This window comes from Oncorhynchus keta, chromosome 11 (genome assembly GCF_023373465.1).
Source record: "Oncorhynchus keta strain PuntledgeMale-10-30-2019 chromosome 11, Oket_V2, whole genome shotgun sequence".
In the NCBI taxonomy this organism is placed as follows: Eukaryota; Metazoa; Chordata; class Actinopteri; order Salmoniformes; family Salmonidae; genus Oncorhynchus; species Oncorhynchus keta.
The window spans coordinates 21,328,163-21,350,815 of NC_068431.1; the positions used below are offsets into that span (position 1 = coordinate 21,328,163).

The 22,653-nt window shown below is 41.9% G+C and overlaps 1 protein-coding gene across 3 annotated transcripts in view; it reads left to right on the forward strand.

Moving 5' to 3' along the window:
• The window catches only part of LOC118389902 (alpha-tectorin), a 47,704-nt gene that overhangs the window by 21,843 nt on the left and 3,208 nt on the right, over positions 1 to 22,653 (forward strand). For 2 of the 3 annotated variants that reach the window (XM_035779864.2, XM_052529693.1), the window contains 13 exons: positions 5,790 to 6,474; positions 6,874 to 7,073; positions 11,631 to 12,011; positions 12,256 to 12,417; positions 12,554 to 12,678; positions 12,964 to 13,244; positions 16,239 to 16,349; positions 17,423 to 17,625; positions 19,554 to 19,717; positions 20,627 to 20,875; positions 21,043 to 21,205; positions 21,510 to 21,594; positions 21,722 to 21,841. In XM_035779864.2, the coding sequence (XP_035635757.1) occupies positions 5,790 to 6,474; positions 6,874 to 7,073; positions 11,631 to 12,011; positions 12,256 to 12,417; positions 12,554 to 12,678; positions 12,964 to 13,244; positions 16,239 to 16,349; positions 17,423 to 17,625; positions 19,554 to 19,717; positions 20,627 to 20,875; positions 21,043 to 21,205; positions 21,510 to 21,594; positions 21,722 to 21,841 (2,929 nt within the window). Of the gene's footprint in view, positions 1 to 5,789; positions 6,475 to 6,873; positions 7,074 to 11,630; positions 12,012 to 12,255; positions 12,418 to 12,553; positions 12,679 to 12,963; positions 13,245 to 16,238; positions 16,350 to 17,422; positions 17,626 to 19,553; positions 19,718 to 20,626; positions 20,876 to 21,042; positions 21,206 to 21,509; positions 21,595 to 21,721; positions 21,842 to 22,653 lie in introns of those variants that run through there. The other variant, XR_004826878.2, reaches the window with a different exon arrangement.

Sequence of the window (22,653 nt, forward strand, 5' to 3'; positions counted from 1 at the left end):
TGCCTGCCTTGTGAGTAGGGGGGAAGGTGAGAGGGTGAGGTCAAAAGAGGAGAGGAGTGGAAAGAAGGAGGCAGAGAGGAATGAGTCAAAGGTAGACGTGGGGAGGTTAAAGTCGCCCAGAACTGTGAGAGGTGAGCCGTCCTCAGGAAAGGAGCTTATCAAGGCATCAAGCTCATTGATGAACTCTCCGAGGGGACCTGGAGGGCGATAAATGATAAGGATGTTAAGCTTGAAAGGGCTGGTAACTGTGACAGCATGGAATTCAAAGGAGGCGATAGACAGATGGGTAAGGGGAGAAAGAGAGAATGACCACTTGGGAGAGATGAGGATTCCGGTGCCACCACCCCGCTGACCAGAAGCTCTCGGGGTGTGCGAGAACACGTGGGCGGACGAGGAGAGAGCAGTAGGAGTAGCAGTGTTATCTGTGGTGATCCATGTTTCCGTCAGTGCCAAGAAGTCGAGGGACTGGAGGGAGGCATAGGCTGAGATGAACTCTGCCTTGTTGGCCGCAGATCGGCAGTTCCAGAGGCTACCTGAGACCTGGAACTCCACGTGGGTCGTGCGCGCTGGGACCACCAGATTAGGTGGCCGCGGCCACGCGGTGTGGAGCGTTTGTATGGTCTGTGCAGAGAGGAGAGAACAGGGATAGACAGACACATAGTTGACAGGCTGCAGAAGAGGCTACGCTAATGCAAGGAGATTGAATGACAAGTGGACTACACGTCTCGAATGTTCAGAAAGTTAAGCTTACGTAGCAAGAATCTTATTGACTAAAATGATTAAAATGATACAGTACTGCTGAAGTAGGCTAGCTGGCAGTGGCTGCGTTGTTGACACTACACTAATCAAGTCGTTCCGTTGAGTGTAATAGTTTCTACAGTGCAGCTATTCGGGGCTAGCTGGCTAGCTAGCAGTGTTGATTACGTTACGTTGCGTTAAAAGAACGACAATAGCTGGCTAGCTAACCTAGAAAATCGCTCTAGACTACACAATTATCTTTGATACAAAGACGGCTATGTAGCTAGCTATGTTGCTAGCTACGATCAAGCAAATCAAACCGTTGTGCTGTAATGAAATGAAATGAAAATGTGATACTACCTGTGGAGCGAAGCGGAATGCGACCGGGTTGTTGAGTGCAGAAGTTATATTCGGTAGACGTTGGCTAGCTGTTGGCTGTTAGCTGTTAGCCAGCTAGCAGTGTCTCCTACGTTAAGGACGACAAATAGCTGGCTAGCTAACCTCGGTAAATTAAGATAATCACTCTAAGACTACACACTCTAAACTACACAATTATCTTGGATACTACTTGGATCTACCATTCCAGTGTTTAATTGCTATATTGTAATTACTTCGCCACCATGGTCTATTTATTGCCTTACCTCCCTTATCTTACCTAATTTGCACACACTGTATATAGACTTTAAATATATATATAAATTGTCCTACTGTATTATTGACTGTATGTTTGTTTATTTCATGTGTAACTCTGTTGTTGTTGTATGTGTCAATCTGCTGTGCTTTATTTTGGCCAGGTCACAGTTGTAAATGAGAACTAGTTCTCAACTAGCCTACCTGGTTATATAAAGGTGAAATAAAATGTAAAAAATAAAAATGGCTCTCATGAGGATCATCACAGGAAAAGGAAGACCCAGAGTTACCTCTGCTGCAGAGGATAAGTTCATTAGAGTTACCAGCCTCAGAAATTTCAGCCCAAATAAATGCTTCAGAGTTGAAATAACGGACACATCCCAACATCAACTGTTCAGAGTAGACTGCTTGAATCAGGCCATGGTTCAATTGCTGCAAAGAACCCACTACTAAAGGACACCAATAATAAGAAGAGACTTGCTTGGGCCAAGAAACCTGAGCAATGAATATTAAACCGGTGGAAATCTGTCCATTTGGTCTGTGTCCAAATTTCAGACTTTTGGTTCCAACCGCCGTGTCTTTGTGAGACGCAGAGTTGGTGAACGGATGATCTCCGCATGGATGAGGAGGTGTGTGTGCTTTGCTGGTAACACTATCAGTGATTTATTTAAAACTCAAGGCAATGTTAACCAGCATGGCTACCAAGGGCATTCTGCAGTGATGCAGCTGAAGTCGGAAGTTTACATACACTTAGGTTGGAAATATTAAAACTTGTTTTTCAGCCAATCCACAATTTTTTGTTAACAAACTATAGTTTTGGCAAGCCGGTTAGGACATCTGCTTTGTGCATGACACAAGTAATTTTTCCAACAATTGTTTACGAACAGATTATTCCACTTATAATTCACTGTATCACAATTCCAATTGGTCAGAAGTTTACATACACTAAGTTGACTGTGCCTTTAAACAGCTTGGGAAATTCCAGGAAATTATGTCATGGCTTTAGATGCTCCTAATAGGTTAATTGACATCATTTGAGTCAATTGGAGGTGTACCTGTGGATGTATTTCAAGGCCTGCCTTCAAACTCAGTGCCTCTTCGCTTGACATCATGGGAAAACCAAAAGAAATCAGCCAACATCTTAGAAAAGACATTGTAGACCTCCACATGTCTGGTTCATCCCTGGGAGCAATTTCCAAACGCCTGAAGGTACCACGTTCATCTCTACAAACAATAGTATGCAAGTATTAACACATGGGACCACGCAGCCGTCATACTGCTCAGGAAGGAGACTCGTTCTGTCTCCTAAGATGAACGTGCTTTGGTGCGAAAAGTGCGAATCAATCCCAGAACAACAGCAAAGGACCTTGTGAAGATGCTTTAGGAAACAGGTACAAAAGTATCTATATCCACAATAAAAATTACTCCTATATCGACATAACCTGAATGGCCGCTCAGCAAGGAAGAAGCAACTGCTCCAAAACAGCCATAAACAAAAAGCCAGGCTATGGTTTGCAACTGCACATGGGGACAAAGATTGTACTTTTTGGAGAAATGTCCTCTGGTCTGATGAAACAAAAATAGAACTGTTTGGCCGTAATGACCATCGTTATGTTTGGAGGAAAAAGTGGGAGGCTTGAATGCCAAAGAACACCATCCCAAACATGAAGCATCATGTTGTGGGGGTGCTTTGCTGCAGGAGGGACAGGTGCACTTCACAATATAGATGGCAACGTGAGGAAGGAAAATGATGTAGATATATAGAAGCAACATCTCAAGACATCCGTCAGGAAGTTAAAGCTTGGTTGCAAATGGCTCTTCCAAATGGACAATTACCCCAAGCAAATATTTCCAAAGTTGTGGCAAAATGACCTAAGGACAACAAAGTCAAGGTATTGGAGTGGCCATCACAAAGCCCTAACCTCAATCCTATAGAAAATGTATGGGCAGAACTGAAAAAGCGTGTGCGAGCAAGGAGGCTTACAAACCGGACTTATTGTGGGAAGCTTGTGGAAGTCTACCCAAAAAGTTTGACCCAAATTAAACAATTTAAAGGCAATGCTACCAAATACTAATTGAGTGCATGTACACTTCTGATCCACTGGGAATGTGATGAAAGAAATAAAAGCTGAAATAAATATTATTCGGACATTTCACATTCTTAAAATAAAGTGGCGATCCTAACTGACCTAAGACAAGGAAATTTTGCTATGATTAAATATCAGGAATTGTAAAAAAAAAAAAAATCTGTTTTAAATGTATTTGCCTAAGGTGTATGTAAACGTCTAACTTCAACTGTACTTCATTCCATCTGGCTTGCGCTTAGTGGGACTATCATTTGTTTTTCAACAGGACAATGACCCAACACACCTCCAGGCTGTGTAAAGGCTATTTGACCAAGAAGGAGAGTGATGGAGTGCTGCATCAGAGGTCCTGGCCTCCACAATCCCCCGACCTCAACCCAATTGAGATGGTTTGGGATGAGTCGGACCGCAGATGAAGCAAATGCAGCCAACTCAGCATATTTGTGAACTCCTTCAAGACTGTTGGAAAAGCATTCAAGGTGAAGCTGGTTGAGAGAATGCCAAGAGTGTGCAAAGCTGTCATCAAGGCAAAGGGTGGCTATTTGACGAATCTCAAATATGAAATATATTTTCATTTGTTTAACACTTGTTTGGTTACTACATGATTCCATATGTGTTATTTCATAGTTTTGATGTGTTCACTGTTAATGTAGAAAATAGTAAAAATAAAGAAAAACCCTTGAAAGAGTAAGTGTGTCCAAACTTTTGACTGTGCGTGTGTTGTGTGTGTGTGTACAGTACCGTTGAAAAGTTTGGGGTCACTTAGAAATGTCCTTGTTTTTGAAAAGCATATTATCCTTTAAAATAACATCAAATTGATCAGAAATACAGTGCTTGTAGATATCTATTGTAGCTGGAAATGCCTCATTTTTTATGGAAAGTCTACATAGGCGTACAGAGACCCATTATCAGCAACCATCACTCCTGTTTTCCAATGGCAAGTTGTGTTAGCTAATCCAAGTTTATCATTTTAAAAGGCTTATTGATCATTAGAAAACCCTTTAGCAATTATTTTAGCACAGCTGAAAACTGTTCTGCTGATTAAAGAAGCAATAAACTGGCCTTCTTTAGACTAGTTGTGTATTCGGAGCATCAGCATTTGTGGGTTCGATTACAGGCTCAAAATGGCTAGGATCAAAGACTTTCTTCTGAAACTTGTCAGTCTATTCTTGTTCTAAGAATTGAAGGCGATTCCATGCGAGAAATTGCCAAGAAATTGAAGATCTCGTACAATGCTGTGTACTACTCCCTTCACAGAACAGCGCAAACTGGCTTTAACCAGAATATAAAGAGGAGTGGGAGGCCCCGGGGCACAACTGAGCAAGAGGACAAATATATTAGAGTGTCTAGTTTGAGAAACAGACGGCTCACAAGTCCTCAACTGGCAGCTTCATTAAATAGTACCTGCAAAAAACACCCATCTCAACGTCTACAGTGAAGAGGCGACTCTGGGATGCTGGCCTTCAAGGCAGAGTTGCAAAGAAAAAGCCATATCTCAGACTGGCCAATAAAAAGTAAAGATTAAGATGGGCAAAAGAACACAGACACTGGACAGAGGAACTCTGCCTAGAAGGCCAGCATCCCTGATTTAGTATGACTAGCTTGCTGAAGGTTTGCCTGCATTGTTTAAATGTCGATTAATAGTGGAGCGATATGTAAACACTCCGAATTTTCTGTGAAAATATTAAGTAACTAATGTTAGGGAGCAAAAGTAGCATATTTCACTATGGACTAAGCAAACAGGTTAATTTCCACCACACGGACTACACCCACCTTCCTTTGTGAAAAATTGGGTGATACATTATAACCTGCCCAGGGACTGCGGTTGAAAATGAGCTGGCTGGCTGAAGCCGGCACTTTTACTGAAACGTTGATTAATGTGCACTGTCCCTGTAAAAATAAAATAAAAAAATAAACATACTGTCGCCCTTTTCTCTTTCCTGTCTTTTTTGTTTGTTTTTGGAAGCCAGATTTTTCTTTAGGAAGCGAGACATGATACTCTTCACTCACTGCTAGCAAGTACCTTTCCCGCACAGTTTTGGGGCAGGACAGAACCATTTCATGTAAACAGGGGCTCTCTGGATGTTTACTTTTAGCCAAAAACAAGAAAATAAAAATAAACTGTTAGTTTTATTTGTACATTGTAAATAAAATATTATATTAATGATGATAGGTACATTTTTTTCAATATTAAATTATTAACCTCATGTTCTAATAATTTTTTAGGGCCCCTGTCAGTCACAGGCCCTTAGAATCATCTTAACTTTCCCCCCCTATACGGCGTCCCTGCACACACACAGACACACAGCCATGACTCTCTCTCATGTTATCTCCTAGGTGAATAAGGAGCGTCTATACCTGCCTCTGAAGCTGGGACCAGGGAAGGTCCACATCTTCACCTTCGGCATGCAGCTGGTGTTGGAGACGGACTTTGGCCTGAAGGTAGCCTTCGACTGGAACACCCTGCTCCTGCTCACGCTGCCCAGAAGCCTCTACAACGCAACCTGCGGCCTGTGCCAGGGCATGCCACTCTCCTCTCCTCCCACCTTCACCACCAACGACTGGGGCATGGCCTGGGCCGATCGGGACACCTTCTGCCAGGTAGGCTGCGGCGACTCGTGCCCACGTTGTGGATTGGTCGAGAGAGGCCTCGGCGCCGTCGACGCCCCTCTCCTTGTCACGGATGCCAACGTGGAAGATGGGGCCCAAAATGTTGAGGGAGGAGGCATCAATGTTGAAGGCGGGGGCTACACAGGAATCCGATTCCACCTGGGTGACGGGCTGTACGTGTTTGTGGAGCCCGAGGCAGTGCGTCTGTGCGGGCTGATCGCGGACCGCGGTGGTGTGTTTGCACGCTGTCACAGCAAGGTGGTGCCAGCGTTCTTTTACCAGAGCTGTCTGCAGGACACGTGCCTGGACCAGGGCGCCCCAGAAACTATTTGCAACTGGCTGCAGATCTACACCAGCACATGCCAGACCCAGGGGGTGCGCGTGTTAGGCTGGAGAAGTGACACGCCCTGTGGTGAGCACAATAATAATTGAGGCTCACATGGGACTACACTTCAATAGAAATAGCTTACTAGATAATAATAATAATAATAATAATAATAACTTTCTCAAAGGTTACATGGAGTTTTCAGTCATATCAGATTAATCACAAGCAGGAGCTTTATGTAACCCCTCCTATACAATGACGTACATTGTCACATGAACAGCTAACTAATATTTTGTTCATATCTATTCTGCGTCTACCATCCACTAAATGCACCCAGACTTGTAATCTGTCCAGAGTGCCAGTGCCAGGTAAATGAAAAAAGGTTTATCATGTCTGTCTAGTGCACTACTGTACATAAGGAATAGGGTGCCATTTTGGTCTTAACCCACATCTTCGTTGAGGACATTAATTTTTCTCCTTCCTTAGTGCTGACATGCCCAGCCAACAGCCACTACTCTGGCTGCATGTCAGTGTGCCAGCCGCAGTGTGCCCCAGCCCGAGGCCAGAGGGAGTGCACCCAGGACTGTGTGGAGGGCTGTCAGTGTGACCAGGGCTACGTCCTCAACGGCAAAGGCTGCATCCTGCCCCAGAACTGTGGCTGCTACACAGACGGCAAGTACTATGAGGTGAGTCAATCACACAGAGTAGTCTCTCTCCACAGACAATCATACATACTGTTCACCTGACATGGTACCAGCAAACAAAAAGTTCCCAGAACATACGTTAGGTCACGGCAAATGTTCTCATAACACAAAAACTGTCCAGTTGTGCGGATGTTTATAGAATGTTTCTTTTAAGTGTTCCCAGAACATTTAATTTGGTTATGGGAACAGTGTGGGTATATTACAAGAGAGAGTTTACAAAAAAAACAAAATAGGCTCAGTTGTGATGGGATTCATACAATGTTTAAAGAAAAATTCCACCCCAAAACTATCTTTTGGTATTTGTTTCCTTAGTCCATTGTTGATATAGTCCCAACATGTTTTGCATGCCAGCAATCAAGTTTTCAAGACATAACTTTCAAAATACCGAAATACAGCCGGTATGATGCATTTTGCATCATATGACACAAACTACCACATCATATGACACAAACTACCACATCATATGACACAAACTACCACATCATATGACACAAAATGCATCATACCGGCTGTATTTCTATACATGTTCGTGAGAGTCTCAGCTTTTCCTAGATAGCTTTTAATAGTTTGTATCTCAAACCATTCGGACTCGACAGACGTTTTTGTAAAATAAAAGACCTGACCTAGCCCCTTCGGTATCTGCCCTTGTATCACAAAGACCACTCTAGCAGCCCCTGTTATTCACACAGACTAATGGTTGATATCTACGGAGGCAGACGAAATAGACAAATCCAATAGTATAACCCAGTCTGTAGCTCAAACTGTAGTACACACGATCGTCTGTAGTTTAAAAGGGGTTAGAAGTCCTAAATCATGCTGGCATTATGGTGGGACTCATCGGGTCCCTCTGCACCACCATGGGATATCTGTATTGCAGTGTTCTTTCAGTCTAATCAGGACATAGAACATCATTTGTTTGTTATTAAAATGTCCCCATCCTCTTCACATGCTGTGTACTTGTAAAACTGTATTTGATGATTCCCTTTCTCCATCACATGTTGAAAGTATTATAAAATTGGATTTGAGTTTGATTGAGCTTCCTTTATGTAACTTGAATTCTTGTGAATTCATATGCTTCTTAAATACAGGCTCCAAACCATCAAACTAAATAAGAAAATAATTTGACCTTTTCTTATAAAAAGCAAAAGCCATTCTGAAATATATAAAAACATATTGATGTTCAATGCAATACTCTTTTATTGATTTAAAGGTCCAATGCAACTGTTTTAATCTTAATATCAAATAATTTTGGGATAACAATTAAGTACTTTCCTGTTATTGTTTTCAATTAAAATTGTGAACACAACTAAAAATACAATAGCAAAGAGAAAAATCATAATATGCAGTGTTACAGTACACAGCATATGAAGAGAATGGGAACATATGAATAAGTCAGAAAATGTGTTCTGTGTCCTGATAGACCATATTGGACTGAAAAAATCCTGCAAGGCCAAAGACATCCACTGGTGGTGAAGAGGGTTAATGATCTGGTTGGAGATCCTAATATTACAGGTTCAATCCCACATATATTTGAACCATGTTTCTTTAAAAACAAAAAAACAGTGAAGTTGAGGCACAGATATCCTCTACTGAAAGAGAGGATGTCTTTATTTGGTCCAGACTCTGTGTTATGTCAGCATTCTTATAGGAATGTCTTTTGTAACTTAGCTTTAATTTTTAGGAACGTTACCACAACAAAGCACATCTCTTATAATGTACCCACACTGTTCCCAAAGCCTAATTAAATGTTTTGAGAACATTTTCTGTTAACATTTTTGCAACATTATATTTGTATTTTGTGCACACTGATACAAACATAATTTTAATGTCAGCACATCTGGATAGATTCCCATAACACTAAAACTATCTCTTGTCATATCCCCAAAATGTTCCCACAACCTAAAGAAACTTTTTACAAACTTTTAAAGAACATAAAACATTTGGTCTTGGAACATTCTTTTAACACTAGGTGAATAAAAGGCTAAAAAAATATGTTGGCCATTCCTGTATAATCTGCACAACTCAACAGTTTTTTGTGTTTTGGGAACATATCTTTTGTGATGTCCCCACAATGTTCCCAACAGACTCTTCCCACAAACTAATGAAAAATCAGGGCACTTTTAAGGAACAGACAAAATGTGTTCTGGGAATGTTATTGCAACATAAGGATAATGTTTTATAAAAACAGTATGATCATCATCATGACTAAACAGTTTTTGTGCTTTGAGAAAATTTGCTGGGAACTTTCGCAGAACAAATTTTGGTTGGCTGGGAATATGTTACTGGTACATTGTTTTTACACTTCTTGGAAACCTAATGAGAACTTTGGAGGAAGGTTCTGTGGTGGTTGTTACAGATGTTGTGCACAACATTTTAGTGAATGTCAGGAGAACTTTACAAGGATATCTTATTTAAAACATTTTTATTTTGTATTTTCATCAAAAACATTATTTTAATGTTTTGGGGATGTTATCATCTTAATGTTAGATAAAACCCCAACTAGAGGTTAATGGGAATCTTAGCTAATGTTCTGGGAATGCTCCCAGTATTCTGGGTAGTTAGCTTGAGATTTCAATTATGTTTGGAGAGAGTACACAGACACTACTTAATGCAATTAATTGTCTGTTGTGTGAACTGAACATTATGGAATGGTATTCAGCCTTTGAAATCCTCACCTAGAGGTTTAAATATTGTAAAATTAAAACTGCACATACAGTGCTTTCAGAAAGTATTCACATCCCTTGACTTTTTCCAAATTTTGTTGTGTTACAGCCTGAATTTAAAATGGATTACATTTAGATTTTGTGTCACTGACCTATATGTAAAACTCCATAATGTCAAAGTTGAATGTTTAAACATTTGTTAAAAATTAAAAGCTGAATTTCTTGAGTTAATAAGTATTGAACCCCTTTGTTATGGCAAGCCTAAATAAGTTCAGGAGTAAAAATGTGTTTAATTAACAACTCACATAATAATTTGCATGAACTCCCTCTGTGTGCAATAATAATGTCTAACATGATTTTTGAATGACTACCTCATCTCTGTACCCCACACATACAATTATCTATAAGGTCCCTCAGTTTAGCAGTACATTTCAAACACAGATTCAACCACAAGACAAGGGAGGTTTTCCAATGCCTCACAAAGAAGGGCACCTATTGGTAGATGGGTAAAAAAAAGCAGACATTGAATATCCCTTTGAGCATGGTGAAGTTATTAATTACACTTTGGATGGTGTATCAATAAACCCAGTCGCTACAAAGACACAGGCGTTCTTCCTAACTCAGTTGCCGGAGAGGAAGGAAACCGTTCAGGGATTTCTCCATGAGGCCAATGGTGACTTTAATACAGTTACAGAGTTTAATTGCTGTGATAGGAGAAAACAGAGGATGGATCAACAACATTGTAGTTACTCCACAATACTAACCTAATTGAAAATAAGGAAGGCTGTACAGAATACAAATCTTCCAAAACATGCATCCAGTTTGCATCATGGCACTAAAGTAATAATGCAAATAAATGTGGCAAAGCAATTCACATTTTGTCCTGAATACAAAGTGTTATGTTTGAAGAAAATCCAATACAAAGCATTTTTTATTTTACCTTTATTTAACTAAGCAAGTCAGTTAAAGAACAAATTCTTATTTTCAATGATGGCCAAGGAACAGTGGGTTAACTGCCTTGTTCAGGGGCAGAACGACATATTTTTACCTTGTCAGCTTGGGGATTTGATCTTGAAACCTTTCGGTTACTAGTCCAACGCTCTAACCACTAGGTCTACCTGCCGCATTACTGAGTACCACTCACCATATTTTCAAGAATAGTGTTGGCTGCATCATGTTATGGGTATGCTATGTTATGGGTATGCTATCATTAAGGACTGGGGAGTTTTTTCAGGATAAAGAAATGGAATGGAACTAAGCACAGTCAAAATCCTAGACGAAAACCTGGTTCAGTCTGCTCTCCACCAGACACTGGGAGATTAATTCCTTTTTCAGCAGGACAATAACATAAAACACAAGACCAAATCTATGCTGGAGTTGCTTACCAAGAAGACTGTGAATGTTCCTGCATGACCAAGTTACAGTTCTGACTTGAATCTACTTCCAAATCTATGGCAAGACCTGAAAATGGTTGTCTAGCAATGATCAACAACTAATTTGACAGAGCTTGAAGAATTTTGAAAAGAATAATGTGAAACTGTTGCACAATCCAGGTGTGGAAAGCTCTTAGAGACATACCTAGAAACAGTCACAGCTGTAATCACTGCCAAAGGTGCTTCTACAAGGTATTGACTCAGGGGTGTGAATACTTAAGTCAATTAGATATTTCTGTATTTCACATTCAATACATTTCAAAACATTTCTAAAAACATGTTTTCACTCTGTCAGTATCCTGTAATATGTGTAGATAAAAAAAACAAATTTAAGTCATCCATTTTGAATTCAGGTTGTAACACAAAACATTTAGGAAAATTCAAGGGGTATGAATACTTTCTGAAGGCACTGTATTGTCATAACTTATGTTCCTCTTCGCCAGCCCAAACAGCTGTTCTGGAATGGCGACTGCACCAAGCGCTGCCAGTGCATTGGCCGCAACCTCATCCAGTGCGACCCGCGCCGCTGCAAAGCCGAGGAGGAGTGTGCCCTGCACCACGGTGTGCGTGGCTGCTTTGCCCGGCGCTCGCAGCACTGCGTGGCATCCGGCGGTGGTGTCTTCAGGACCTTTGACGGGGCGTCCTTGCGCCTGCCTGCCTCCTGCTCCTTCGTGCTGTCCACCAACTGCCACAAGCTACCTGACCTCTCCTTCCAGCTCATCGCCAACTTCGACAAGTGGAGCACGCCAAACCTCACCACCATCTCCCACGCATACCTCTATATCAACGAGGAGAATATACTGATTTCCGGGAGCACTGTGAAAGTGAGGAGAAAAGAGGGATAGAGATGGATGGTGGATAGATTAAAAGATGAATTAATACATGGATGGATGAGTTTTAGCATCACTTTATAATGTTTATTATGAAAAGAATGCATGTGAAATGTGTGTGTTTGTATTAGTTTTCTAGTTAGATGGTGAGTTATGTGTATAGTTCTTTTTTTATGTGTACTTAGTCTCACCACGTCAATGCGCACATGAATCTTCGCTATCTCATCCTCCTAACCAGGTGAACGGCACACCCGTATCGGTGCCATTCGTCACGGGTTTAATGACACGCGTCTCCACGTCGGAGGGCTTCCTGGTCATCGACACACCACAGGACATCCAGGTGCGCTACAACCGCTTCAACACGCTTAGTATCACCATGGGTCAGCGGCTGCAAAACAAGGTTTGTTGTTTTCCTTATGGTTGTAGAGCATTATATAAGCTTTATGTAATGCATTATATGGTTATTGTAAAGCGTCTTTAGGTTTTAGAAAATAAATGTGAGAGCTATAAAAGAGCTATATATTATTATTATTAAGGTGTGTGGCCTTTGTGGCAACTTCAACGGAGACCCCACTGACGACTACATCACCTCCCGCGGGAAGCCAGCCATCAGCGCCCTGGAGCTGGCCCAGAGCTGGAAGACCAATGGCATGCAGAACAGGTGAATTGGAGAGGAGGCATGGGAAGGGGTGACATGGAAGAGATAGACAGTTGTTAAATTGACAGTAACATTTTTTAAAATGTTTTCGCTTATCACACCTAGGATTTTGTGGCTTCCTCCAAGCTGTTTTTAAATTTGTTTGCTGGTTATTTGGCGGTGTCCAGAATCTTCTAGGATTTCTGGAGAATGTTGTGGTGCTAGTTTAAACAGATTTGTGCATTCAAAAGCATGGATGGATCTTCCCATCTCAACCTCTTATCTCCCATCTTTTCACCCTCTCCCCAGCTGTGACGAGACCCAGTACGTGGCACTGGCCCAGTCGTGCGAGAACACGGCCGTGCTTGGCCTCCAGGGCGAGGAGGGGTGCCAGAAGCTCACCCAAATGAAGGGCTTCTTCCAGCCCTGCCACGGCCTGCTGGACCCCAGGCCATTCTACCAGTCCTGCTACCTGGACGGCTGCTACAACCACCGCAAGGCCCAGGTGTGCGGCTCGCTCGCTGCCTATGGCGAGGCCTGCCGCTCCCTGGGCACGCTCACAACAAAATGGATCGCGCAGGAGAACTGCTGTAAGGGCACGGGATGGGGACGGTCATGGGGGCATGGTGGAAAGAATGGCTTTCTGGAGGAGGGGTATAAAGGGAGGCACGATGGTGAATAGGTACCAATTTGTGCAGTTTGATAAAATTGTATTTAGAAGACTAAGAGTTCCAAGAGTTCTGCAGGGGTAAGTCCTTGGACCATTATTGTTCCTACTAAGCTGTACATGCTACCAATGGGCGATGTAACACACAAACATATTTTGAAATGGCTCTCATTGTTTCAAACTTGAGCTACAGTGCCTTCAGAAGCTACTCAAACCCCATAACTTATTCTACATTTTGTTGTTACAGCCTGAATTCAAAAATGGATTACATTTAAAAAAAATCTCACCCACCTACACAAATAGTAAATTGAAAACATATTTTTCGAAATGTTATCAAATTTATTGAAAATAAAATATAGAAAAATCTGATTTGCATAAGTATTCACACCCCTGAGACAATACTTTGTAGAAGCACCTTTGGCGGCGATAACGGCTTTGAGTCGTCTTGGTTATGTCTGTATCAGCTTTGCACATCTGGATTTAGGGATTTTCTCCCATTCTTCCTTGTAGATTTTCTCAAGCTCTGTTAAATTAGATGGGGAGCATAAGTGAACAGCAATCTCCCTCACGACGCCAAACTCCCTCACGACGCCAGGACAGCGGAGTCAATCACCACCTTCCGGAGACACCTGAAACCCCACCTTTTTAAGGAATACCTAGGATAGGATAAGTAATCCTTCTCACCCCCCCCCCCTTTAAGATTTAGATGCACTATTGTAAGTGACTGTTCTACTGGATGTCATAAGGTGAATGCACCAATTTGTAAGTCGCTCTGGATAAGAGTGTCTGCTAAATGACTTAAATGTAAATGTAAATGTAATCTTCAAGTCTTTCCACGGATATTTAATGGGATTCAAGTCTGGGCTTTGGCTGGGCCACTCTAGGACTGTTTTGGCTGCATGCTTGGGGTCAATGTCCTGTTGGAACATATACTAAACAAAAATATAAATGCAACATGGAACAATTTTTTTTTTTTTTACTGAGTTACAGTTTATATAAGGGAATCAGTCTATTGAAATTAATTCATTAGGCCCCAATCTATGGATTTCATATGACTGGGAATACAGATATGCATTTGTTGATCCCAGGTGCCTGTAAAAAAAAGTAGGAGCGTGGATCAGAAAACAGGTCAGTATCTAGCGTGACTACCATTTACCTCATGCAGTCTAGCGTGACCACCATTTACATCTCCTTCGAATAGAGTTGATCAGGCTGTTGATTGTGGCCTGTGTAATGTTGTACCAGTGAAACACGCTGTTGTACAGGTCGATCCAGAGAATCCCAAACATGCTCAATGGATGACATGTCTGGTGAGTATGCAGGCCAAGGAAGAACGGGGAAATTTTCAGCAGCCAGGAATTGTATACAGATCCTTGTGACATGGGGCCGTGCATTATCATGCTGAAACATGAGGTGATGGTAAAGGATGAATGGCATGACAATGGACCTTCGGATCTCGTCACGGTATCTCTGTGCATTCAAACTGCCATCAATAAAATACAATTGTGTTCATTATCTGTAGTTTATGCCTGCCCATACCAGAACCATGGAGCACTCTGTTCTCAACATTGGCATCAGCAAATTGCTCGCCCACACGACTCCATACAAGTGGTCTGCGGCTGTGAGGCAGATTGGACGAACTGTCAAATTCTTTAAAAAGTTATGGTATAGAAATTAACATGAGATTTTCTGGCAACAGAGAATGTGTTGTGTGACAAAACTGCACATTTTAGATTGGCCTTTTATTGTCCCCAGCACAAGGTGCACCTGTGTAATGAGCATGCTGTTTAATCATGTTCTTGATATACCACACCTGTCAGGTGGGTGGATTCTGTTATAATCTCCACCCGGCACAGCCAGAAGAGGACTGGCCACCCCACATAGCCTGGTTCCTCTCTAGGTTCTTCCTAGGTTTTGGCCTTTCTAGGGAGTTTTTCCTAGCCACCATGCTTCTACACCCACATTGCTTGCTGTTTGGAGTTTTAGGCTGGGTTTCTGTACAGCACTTTGAGATATCAGCTGATGTACGAAGGGCTATATAAATAAATTTGATTTGATTTGATTATCTTTGCAAAGGAGAAATGCTCACTGACAGGGATGTAAACATATTTGCACAAAATTTGAGAGAAAGCTTTTTTGTGCATATGGAACATTTCTGCTATCTTTTATTTCAGCTCATGAAACATGGGATTTATATTTTTAATTTTTTGTTCAGTGTAAATCTTTGCCCCGGTCTAAGGTCATTTGCACTCTGAATCATCATCTCATCAATGATTTGCCTGTATTTGGTTCCATTCATTGTACCCTCTATACTTACCAGTCTCCCAGTCCCTGCTGCTGAAAAGCATCCCCATAGCATGATGCTGCCACCACCACGCTTCACAGTAGGGATGGTGTTAGACTGTTAGACAGGTAATGAGTTGTGCAAAGTTAAGGAACATTTTTGTCTCCTCAGACCACAGAATCTTTTGCCTTTATGGTCTGTCTTTCACATGACTGTTTGCATACTCCAGACGATCAAAGGAAAATGGATGCACCTGAGCTCAATTTGTAACATCATAGCCAAGCGGTTTTAATACTTTATATCCTTTTCAATACATTTGCAAAAATGTCCAAAAATGACTTTCTCATTATGGGTTATTATGTCTAGATGGGTGAGATAAAAATACATTTGATCTATTTTAAATTCCGTCTGTAACACAACAAAATGTGCAATAAGTCAAAGGATATTAATACTGAAGGCACTTTATATACAGGTAACTTGAACGTGGAGCATGTGTTAATGACTGGGTGGTTTGCAGGAAAATGTTTGTTACATTTATAAAACATAGCATTAGGCTCTTCAAGAATAACAGTCAGTACAATAGGTTGGATGAGGTGGTGTGACAGCTAACATTGTGCCTGGATCTGTCTTTAGCAGAATGGATCTATGACCCCTGTGCAGGAGAGATCTGCACCAACAACACGTGTGAGCAGGAAAACGGGGGAGACCTGTGTGGCTGCCCCGAGCTGCCCAACAACGCTGGGGGTGAGTGTGTGGAGGGAGGGGAGTCAGGGAAGGGGGATGAGCGAGGGGGTGGTGGTAATCGTTAGGCTATACAGGATAAATATATATTTTATCTCTATTTTTAATCTTAATAATGAATTTATCCAGCTCAGTCTTATTTTGATCAAATCTTTTACAAGAATACATTGGTCGTGTTCATTAGGCATGAAATGGGATTACTATTTGGTATTTTATTAGGATCCCCATTAGCTGTTGGGAAAGCAGCAGCTACACTTCCTGGGGTCCATGCAAAACATGAAACACTGCATAATACAGAATATGAATAGACAAGAACAGCTCAAGGACAGAACTACTTGCATCCTGACGTGTTGTATCACTGTCTGGTACGGCAACTGCTCTGCCTCTGACCACAAAACACTACAGAGGGTAGTGCATACGGCCCAGTACATCACCGGGGCCAAGCTTCCTGCCATCCAGGACCTCTATATATATATATACCAGGCGGTGTAAGAGGAAGGCCCTAAAAATGGTCAGACTCCAGCCACCCTAGTCTAGGACTGTTCTCTCTGCTACCGCACGACAAGCGGTACCGGAGCGCCAAGTCTAGGTCCAAGACGCTTCTAAACAGCATCTACCCCCAAGGTATAAGACTCCTGAACATCGTATCAAATGTCTACCCAGACTATTTGCATTGCCTGACCCCCCTTCTACGCTGCTGCTACTCTCTGTTATTATCTGTGCATAGTCACTTTAATAACTCTACCTACATGTACATATTACCTCGACACCGTTGCATTTACTCTGTACCAGTACCCCTGTATAAAGCCCCGCTATTGCTATTTACTGCTGCTCTTTAATTATTTGTTATTCTCTTACTATTTTTTGTGGTATTTTCTTATAACTGCATTGTTGGTTAAGGTTTTGTAAGTAAGCATTTCACTGTAAGGTCTACTACACCTGTTGTATTCAGCGCATGTGACAAATACGATTTGATTTGATTCAAGTTTGAACACGACCCAAGCCGAAGTCTAGCATATGTATTCAAGTTAGCTACCATAGTCTTATGATTCTCAACCCCTGTGTTTTCCCACTAGACGAGGATGACATCATCCAGGCAGAGGTGACGTGTAAACACGCACAGATGGAGGTGTCCATCTCCAAGTGTAAGCTCTTCCAGCTGGGCTTCGAGCGTGAGGACGTGAGGATCAACGACCAGCACTGCCCCGGCATCGAGGGAGAGGACTTCATCTCCTTTCACATCAACAACACTAAGGGCCATTGCGGCTCCATCGTACAGGTAATTAACCACAGATCTAGGATCAATGGATAATTATTAAAACCTGACCTTAATCATTAGGGATGTGATAATACAGTTGAAGTCGGAAGTGTACATACAGTTAAGTGTACATACACTCAGTTGACTGTGCCTTTAAACAGCTTGGATAATTCCCAAAAATGATGTAATTGCTTTAGAAGCTTCTGATTGACAGGAGGTGTACCTGTGGATGTATTTCAAGGCCTACCTTCAAACTCAGTGCCTTTTTGCTTGACATCATGGGAAAATCAATAGAAATCAGCCAAAAAAAATTGTAGACCACAAGTCTGGTTCATCCTTGGGAGCAATTTCCAAAGGCCTGAAGGTACCACGTTCATCTGTACAAACAATAGTACGCAAGTATAAACACCATGGGACCACGCAGCTGTCATACCGCTCAGAAAGGAGACGTGTTCTGTCTCCTAGAGAGGAACGTACTTTGGTGCGAAAAGTGCAAATCAATCCCAGAACAACAGCAAAGGACCTTGTGAAGATGCTGGAGGAAACGGGTACAAAAGTATCTATATCCAAAGTAAAACGAGTCCTATATCGACATAACCTGAAAGGCCACTCAGCAAGGAAGAAGCCACTGCTCCAAAACCGCCATAAAAATGCCAGACTACGGTTTGCAACTGCACATGGGGAGAAAGATTGTACTTTTTGGAGAAATGTCCTCTGTCCCGATGAAACAGAAATAGAACTGTTATGTTTGGAGGAAAAAGGGGGGGCTTGCAAGCTGAAGAACAGCATCCCAACTGTGAAGCACGGGGGTGGCAGCATCCTGTTGTGGGGGTGCTTTGCTGCAGGAGGGACTGGTACACTTCACAAAATAGAGGAGGGAATGTTATGTGGATATATTGAAGCAACATCTCAAGACATTAGTCTTGTTAAAGCTTGGTCGTAAATGGGTCTCCAAATGAACAATTACCCCAAGCAAAGTTGTGGCAAAATGGCATAAGGACAACAAAGTCAAGATATTGGAGTGGCCATTACAAAGCCCTGACCTCAATCCTATAGAAAATTTGTGGGCAGAACTGAAAAAGTGTGCGTGAGCAAGGAGGCCTACAAACCTTACTCAGTTTCACCAGCTCTGTCAGGAGGAATGGGACAAAATTCACCCAACTTATTGTGGGAAGCTTGTGGAAGGCTACCTGAAATGTTTGACCCAAGTTAAACAATTTAAAGGCAATGCTACCAAATACTAATTGGGTGTATGTAAACTTCTGACCCACTGGGAATGGGATGAAAGAAATAAAAGCTGAAATTAATAATTCTCTCTACTATTATTCTGACATTTCACATTCTTAAAATAAAGTGGTGATCCTAACTGACCTAAGACAGGGATTTCTACTCTGATTAAATGTCAGGAATTGTGAAAAACTAAGTTCAAATGTATTTGGCTAAGGTGTATGTAAACGTCCGACTTCAACTGTGTATCTGACCCTATATCAGTGATCTCCTTCTACATTAACAACACATTTACATTTTTTACATTTAAGTCATTTAGCAGACGCTCTTATCCAGAGCGACTTACAAATTGGAACCAGGGGCCACGTGGCTGTATCGTAAAGGTTGCCACAGATCTGTAGTTAGATTATTTTACCTTTAATCATAACTAGTCATTAGGGGGATTGAAAAATATCTGATTCTGGAGTAGTGGTTCGTGCTACTTCCACCTACTGGTGCCAATCACATGCCTTAGACTTGTGACTCATAACCAAGGGGCAATAGGACTTAATTGTATTGGTGAGAAACTGTATAGCCAATAGGATAGACCTGTCATTTCCTATCGCAAGGGCCAGTAGGGCTCCATGTTACTGAGGAAATCTCTTCCCCGGTCAATACGCATACTATACTTACTGTAATGATGTTTATTGTCCAGCATATCTGCCATTTTTATTTTCTACCAGTCCAACAGCACACACATCATGTACAAGAACACGGTGTGGATTGAGAGCGTGAACAACACTGGCAACATCATTACCAGGGACAAGACAATCAACGTGGAGTTTTCCTGCGCCTACGAGCTGGACCTCAAAATATCTCTGGAGACCGTGCTTAGGCCCATGCTCAGGTTAGAGGACCTACTTTTTCTCAACTTTCCCCAAATTCCCAGGTTTTCCAAACTAATCTAAGCAGGAAATCTGGAATCCTCAAATCATAACTTCCTGGGAATTTTGGGAGAGTTAGCGGAATTTTGCAACCCTACTGTGATTGTTTTCAATTAAAATGGTCAAAAAGAAACTAAAATAGCTTCTTGGCAAAGACTAATTTCTCAAGGAAGAATTTTACTAGCACTGTCTGGGAGTGGTCTGAGTGGGAAGGGGAAAACTGAAAACTACCTGTTATTGGCAGAGGTTTGGATCCCTTTTTTCATATTGGTCTATTAACTAATGTACCACCTGGTGATGTCACCAGGTAGCTCAAAACTCCATCACACAGGCTGAAATTTCAGGCAGTCTTTTTAAACAGCTTTTACACTAAAAGGGCATTACCATTTCACAATTTCACAGTATTATTCCAACCCCATAGTGTGGAAATGTATATAAAACACTAGAAATCAAGTTTTTGACTGCACTAGGCCTTTAAAGGACAAGTTCACTTTTTTTCTTTTTTTTTAACCAAAAATGTATTTGGCATGTTATAGAAGTGTCCAGACACTTTTTTTTTTGCGATTTAACTTGGTTTGGAGAAACCTGCCCACCAGTGATACACTTTCTCATGCTCGTTGTATGTTCATGTTGTACACATGAAATTGTGTCATTACAACTTTATCCGCAACGTTATAGCATTCCGTTGATCTCAAGCGATACTTCTCTGTGTAGCCCGCGCATGCGTGTACAGAAAAGTACTGCTCCACACAAGACCAATGTTTTCCATCGCCTGACTTGTTATAGAGTTTATTCGATGAGGTCCCTCAATGATATCCCTCACCTTCTCTCCCCCCTTCCTGTATCTCTCTCTCCCTAAACCCTTTCTCCAGTGTGATCAACCTCACCCTCCCCACCCAGGAGGGTAACTTCATCACTAAGATGGCACTGTACAAGAACTCGTCGTACCACCAGCCGTACCGCGAGGGCGAGGTGGTGCTGAGCACGCGGGACATCCTCTTCGTGGGGGTGTTTGTGGAGGGAGCCGACGAGAACCAGCTCATCCTTATCGTCAATATGTGCTGGGCCACGCCGTCCCGCTACAGCAGCGACCGTCTCCGCTACATCATCATAGAAAGAGGGTAGGCTCAAAATAACATACCACATGTCTGCAGCCAATATAGAACCCTATCCCCTATAAATTGCACAAATGACAGACAGACGGATGGACAGACGTTAGGAACAGACGTTAGGTTGTATTGTACGAAAACAAAGGACCACACTAACTTCTCTTTCTTTATCTATGAAGTTGTCCCAACATCAAGGATAACACCATAGGCATGGCTGAGAATGGGGTGTCCCTCACCTGCCGCTTCCACGTCACAGTCTTCAAGTTCATTGGGGACTATGACGAGGTCCACCTCCACTGTGACGTGTCGCTGTGTGACCACGAGATCAATGCCTGCAAAGTGGTGAGGAAACCCTGAACATGGTGATGAACACTGAATTAAATCCGGAACCAGTTTTGTCTTTGTCCAGTTTTTATAAGCGGCAAATGATAACAAATCTAACATGTTTTGAAGCATGCTTAGAATAGCTAAGCTTACAATGGCTATGGTATGCCACCTTAATACAAGTGTGTGTGTGTGTGTGTGTGTGTGTGTGTGTGTGTGTGTGTGTGTGTGTGTGTGTGTGTGTGTGTGTGTGTGTGTGTGTGTGTGTGTGTGTGTGTGTGTGTGTGTGTGTGTGTGTGTGTGTGTGTGTGTGTGTGTGTAGAACTGTCCCCACAACAGGAGGATGTACACGGACTACAGCAATCACAAGGAGCAGATCCTCACTGTAGGACCCATCAGAAGGAGAGGTACAGATCAGTGTTCCCCTAGTGTGTGTGTGCGTGCATGTATGTGATACAGACATGTCGCCTGAGTGTATGCATGCACTTGTGTAAATACCAGTATGTGTGCGATTCACAATTTTGTGTATATTAGAGTCGGACTGGTGTGAGGTGGGGAACGGGGGCTGTGAGCAGATCTGCACCAGTAAAGGCATGGGAGCTGTGTGTAGCTGTGTGACTGGGATGCTGCAGAGGGACGGAAAGAGCTGTAGAGGTAAACACACATCCTATACATTGCTATATGGGTCATTCTATGAATAAAGTGCCTTTTAAGTATTGTAATTTTGTTTAAAAAAAATACTATTTCACATAATTTTAACCTTCTTCGTAACAATGTTATCCCATCTCAACAGTGTGACTGGAGTTGCAAAATTCCGGTAACTTTCCCAAAATTCCCAAATCTGGATTTCTGCATAACTTGGGAATTGTGCAAACAAAAATGCACATACACTCTACAAAGGTTGGGGTCAATTCCATTATAATTGACTGAATTTAAATGGAATTAATCCCACGCACTGTACTGTGGGCACACACTCTGTCTTAATTTTGAAGGTACTGTACTTGCAAGTAAGTGATGTGTAGAGGATGTCCTGTGTAGCTCAGTTGGTAGAGCATGGCACTTGCAAAGCCAGGGTTGTGGGTTTGATTCCCATGGGGGACCAGTATAGGGAGAATTTTTTTAATGAAAATGTATGCACTCACTACTGTAAGTTGCTGTGGATAAAAGCGTCTGCTAAATGACTAAAATGTCAAATGTAAATGTAGAGTGTGACAAGCACAAAGAGTGTGCATGTGACTTCCTCGTTCAATATTTTACAAGAGTTTTTTTTACAGTATTTACAGTACTTTTTCCTCTGGTATTAACTTGGTGTGTTTACTAGGAAAAATATGTGGTATCAATGGTTACTTTCTGGTACTTATTTAACACAATTGGTAACTACTTGTTACCTAATGATAACCAGTTGTGCTTGTTTTAATCAATCCTCAACAAACGAGCACGTAAATCATTAGTACTGTGTTATTAAC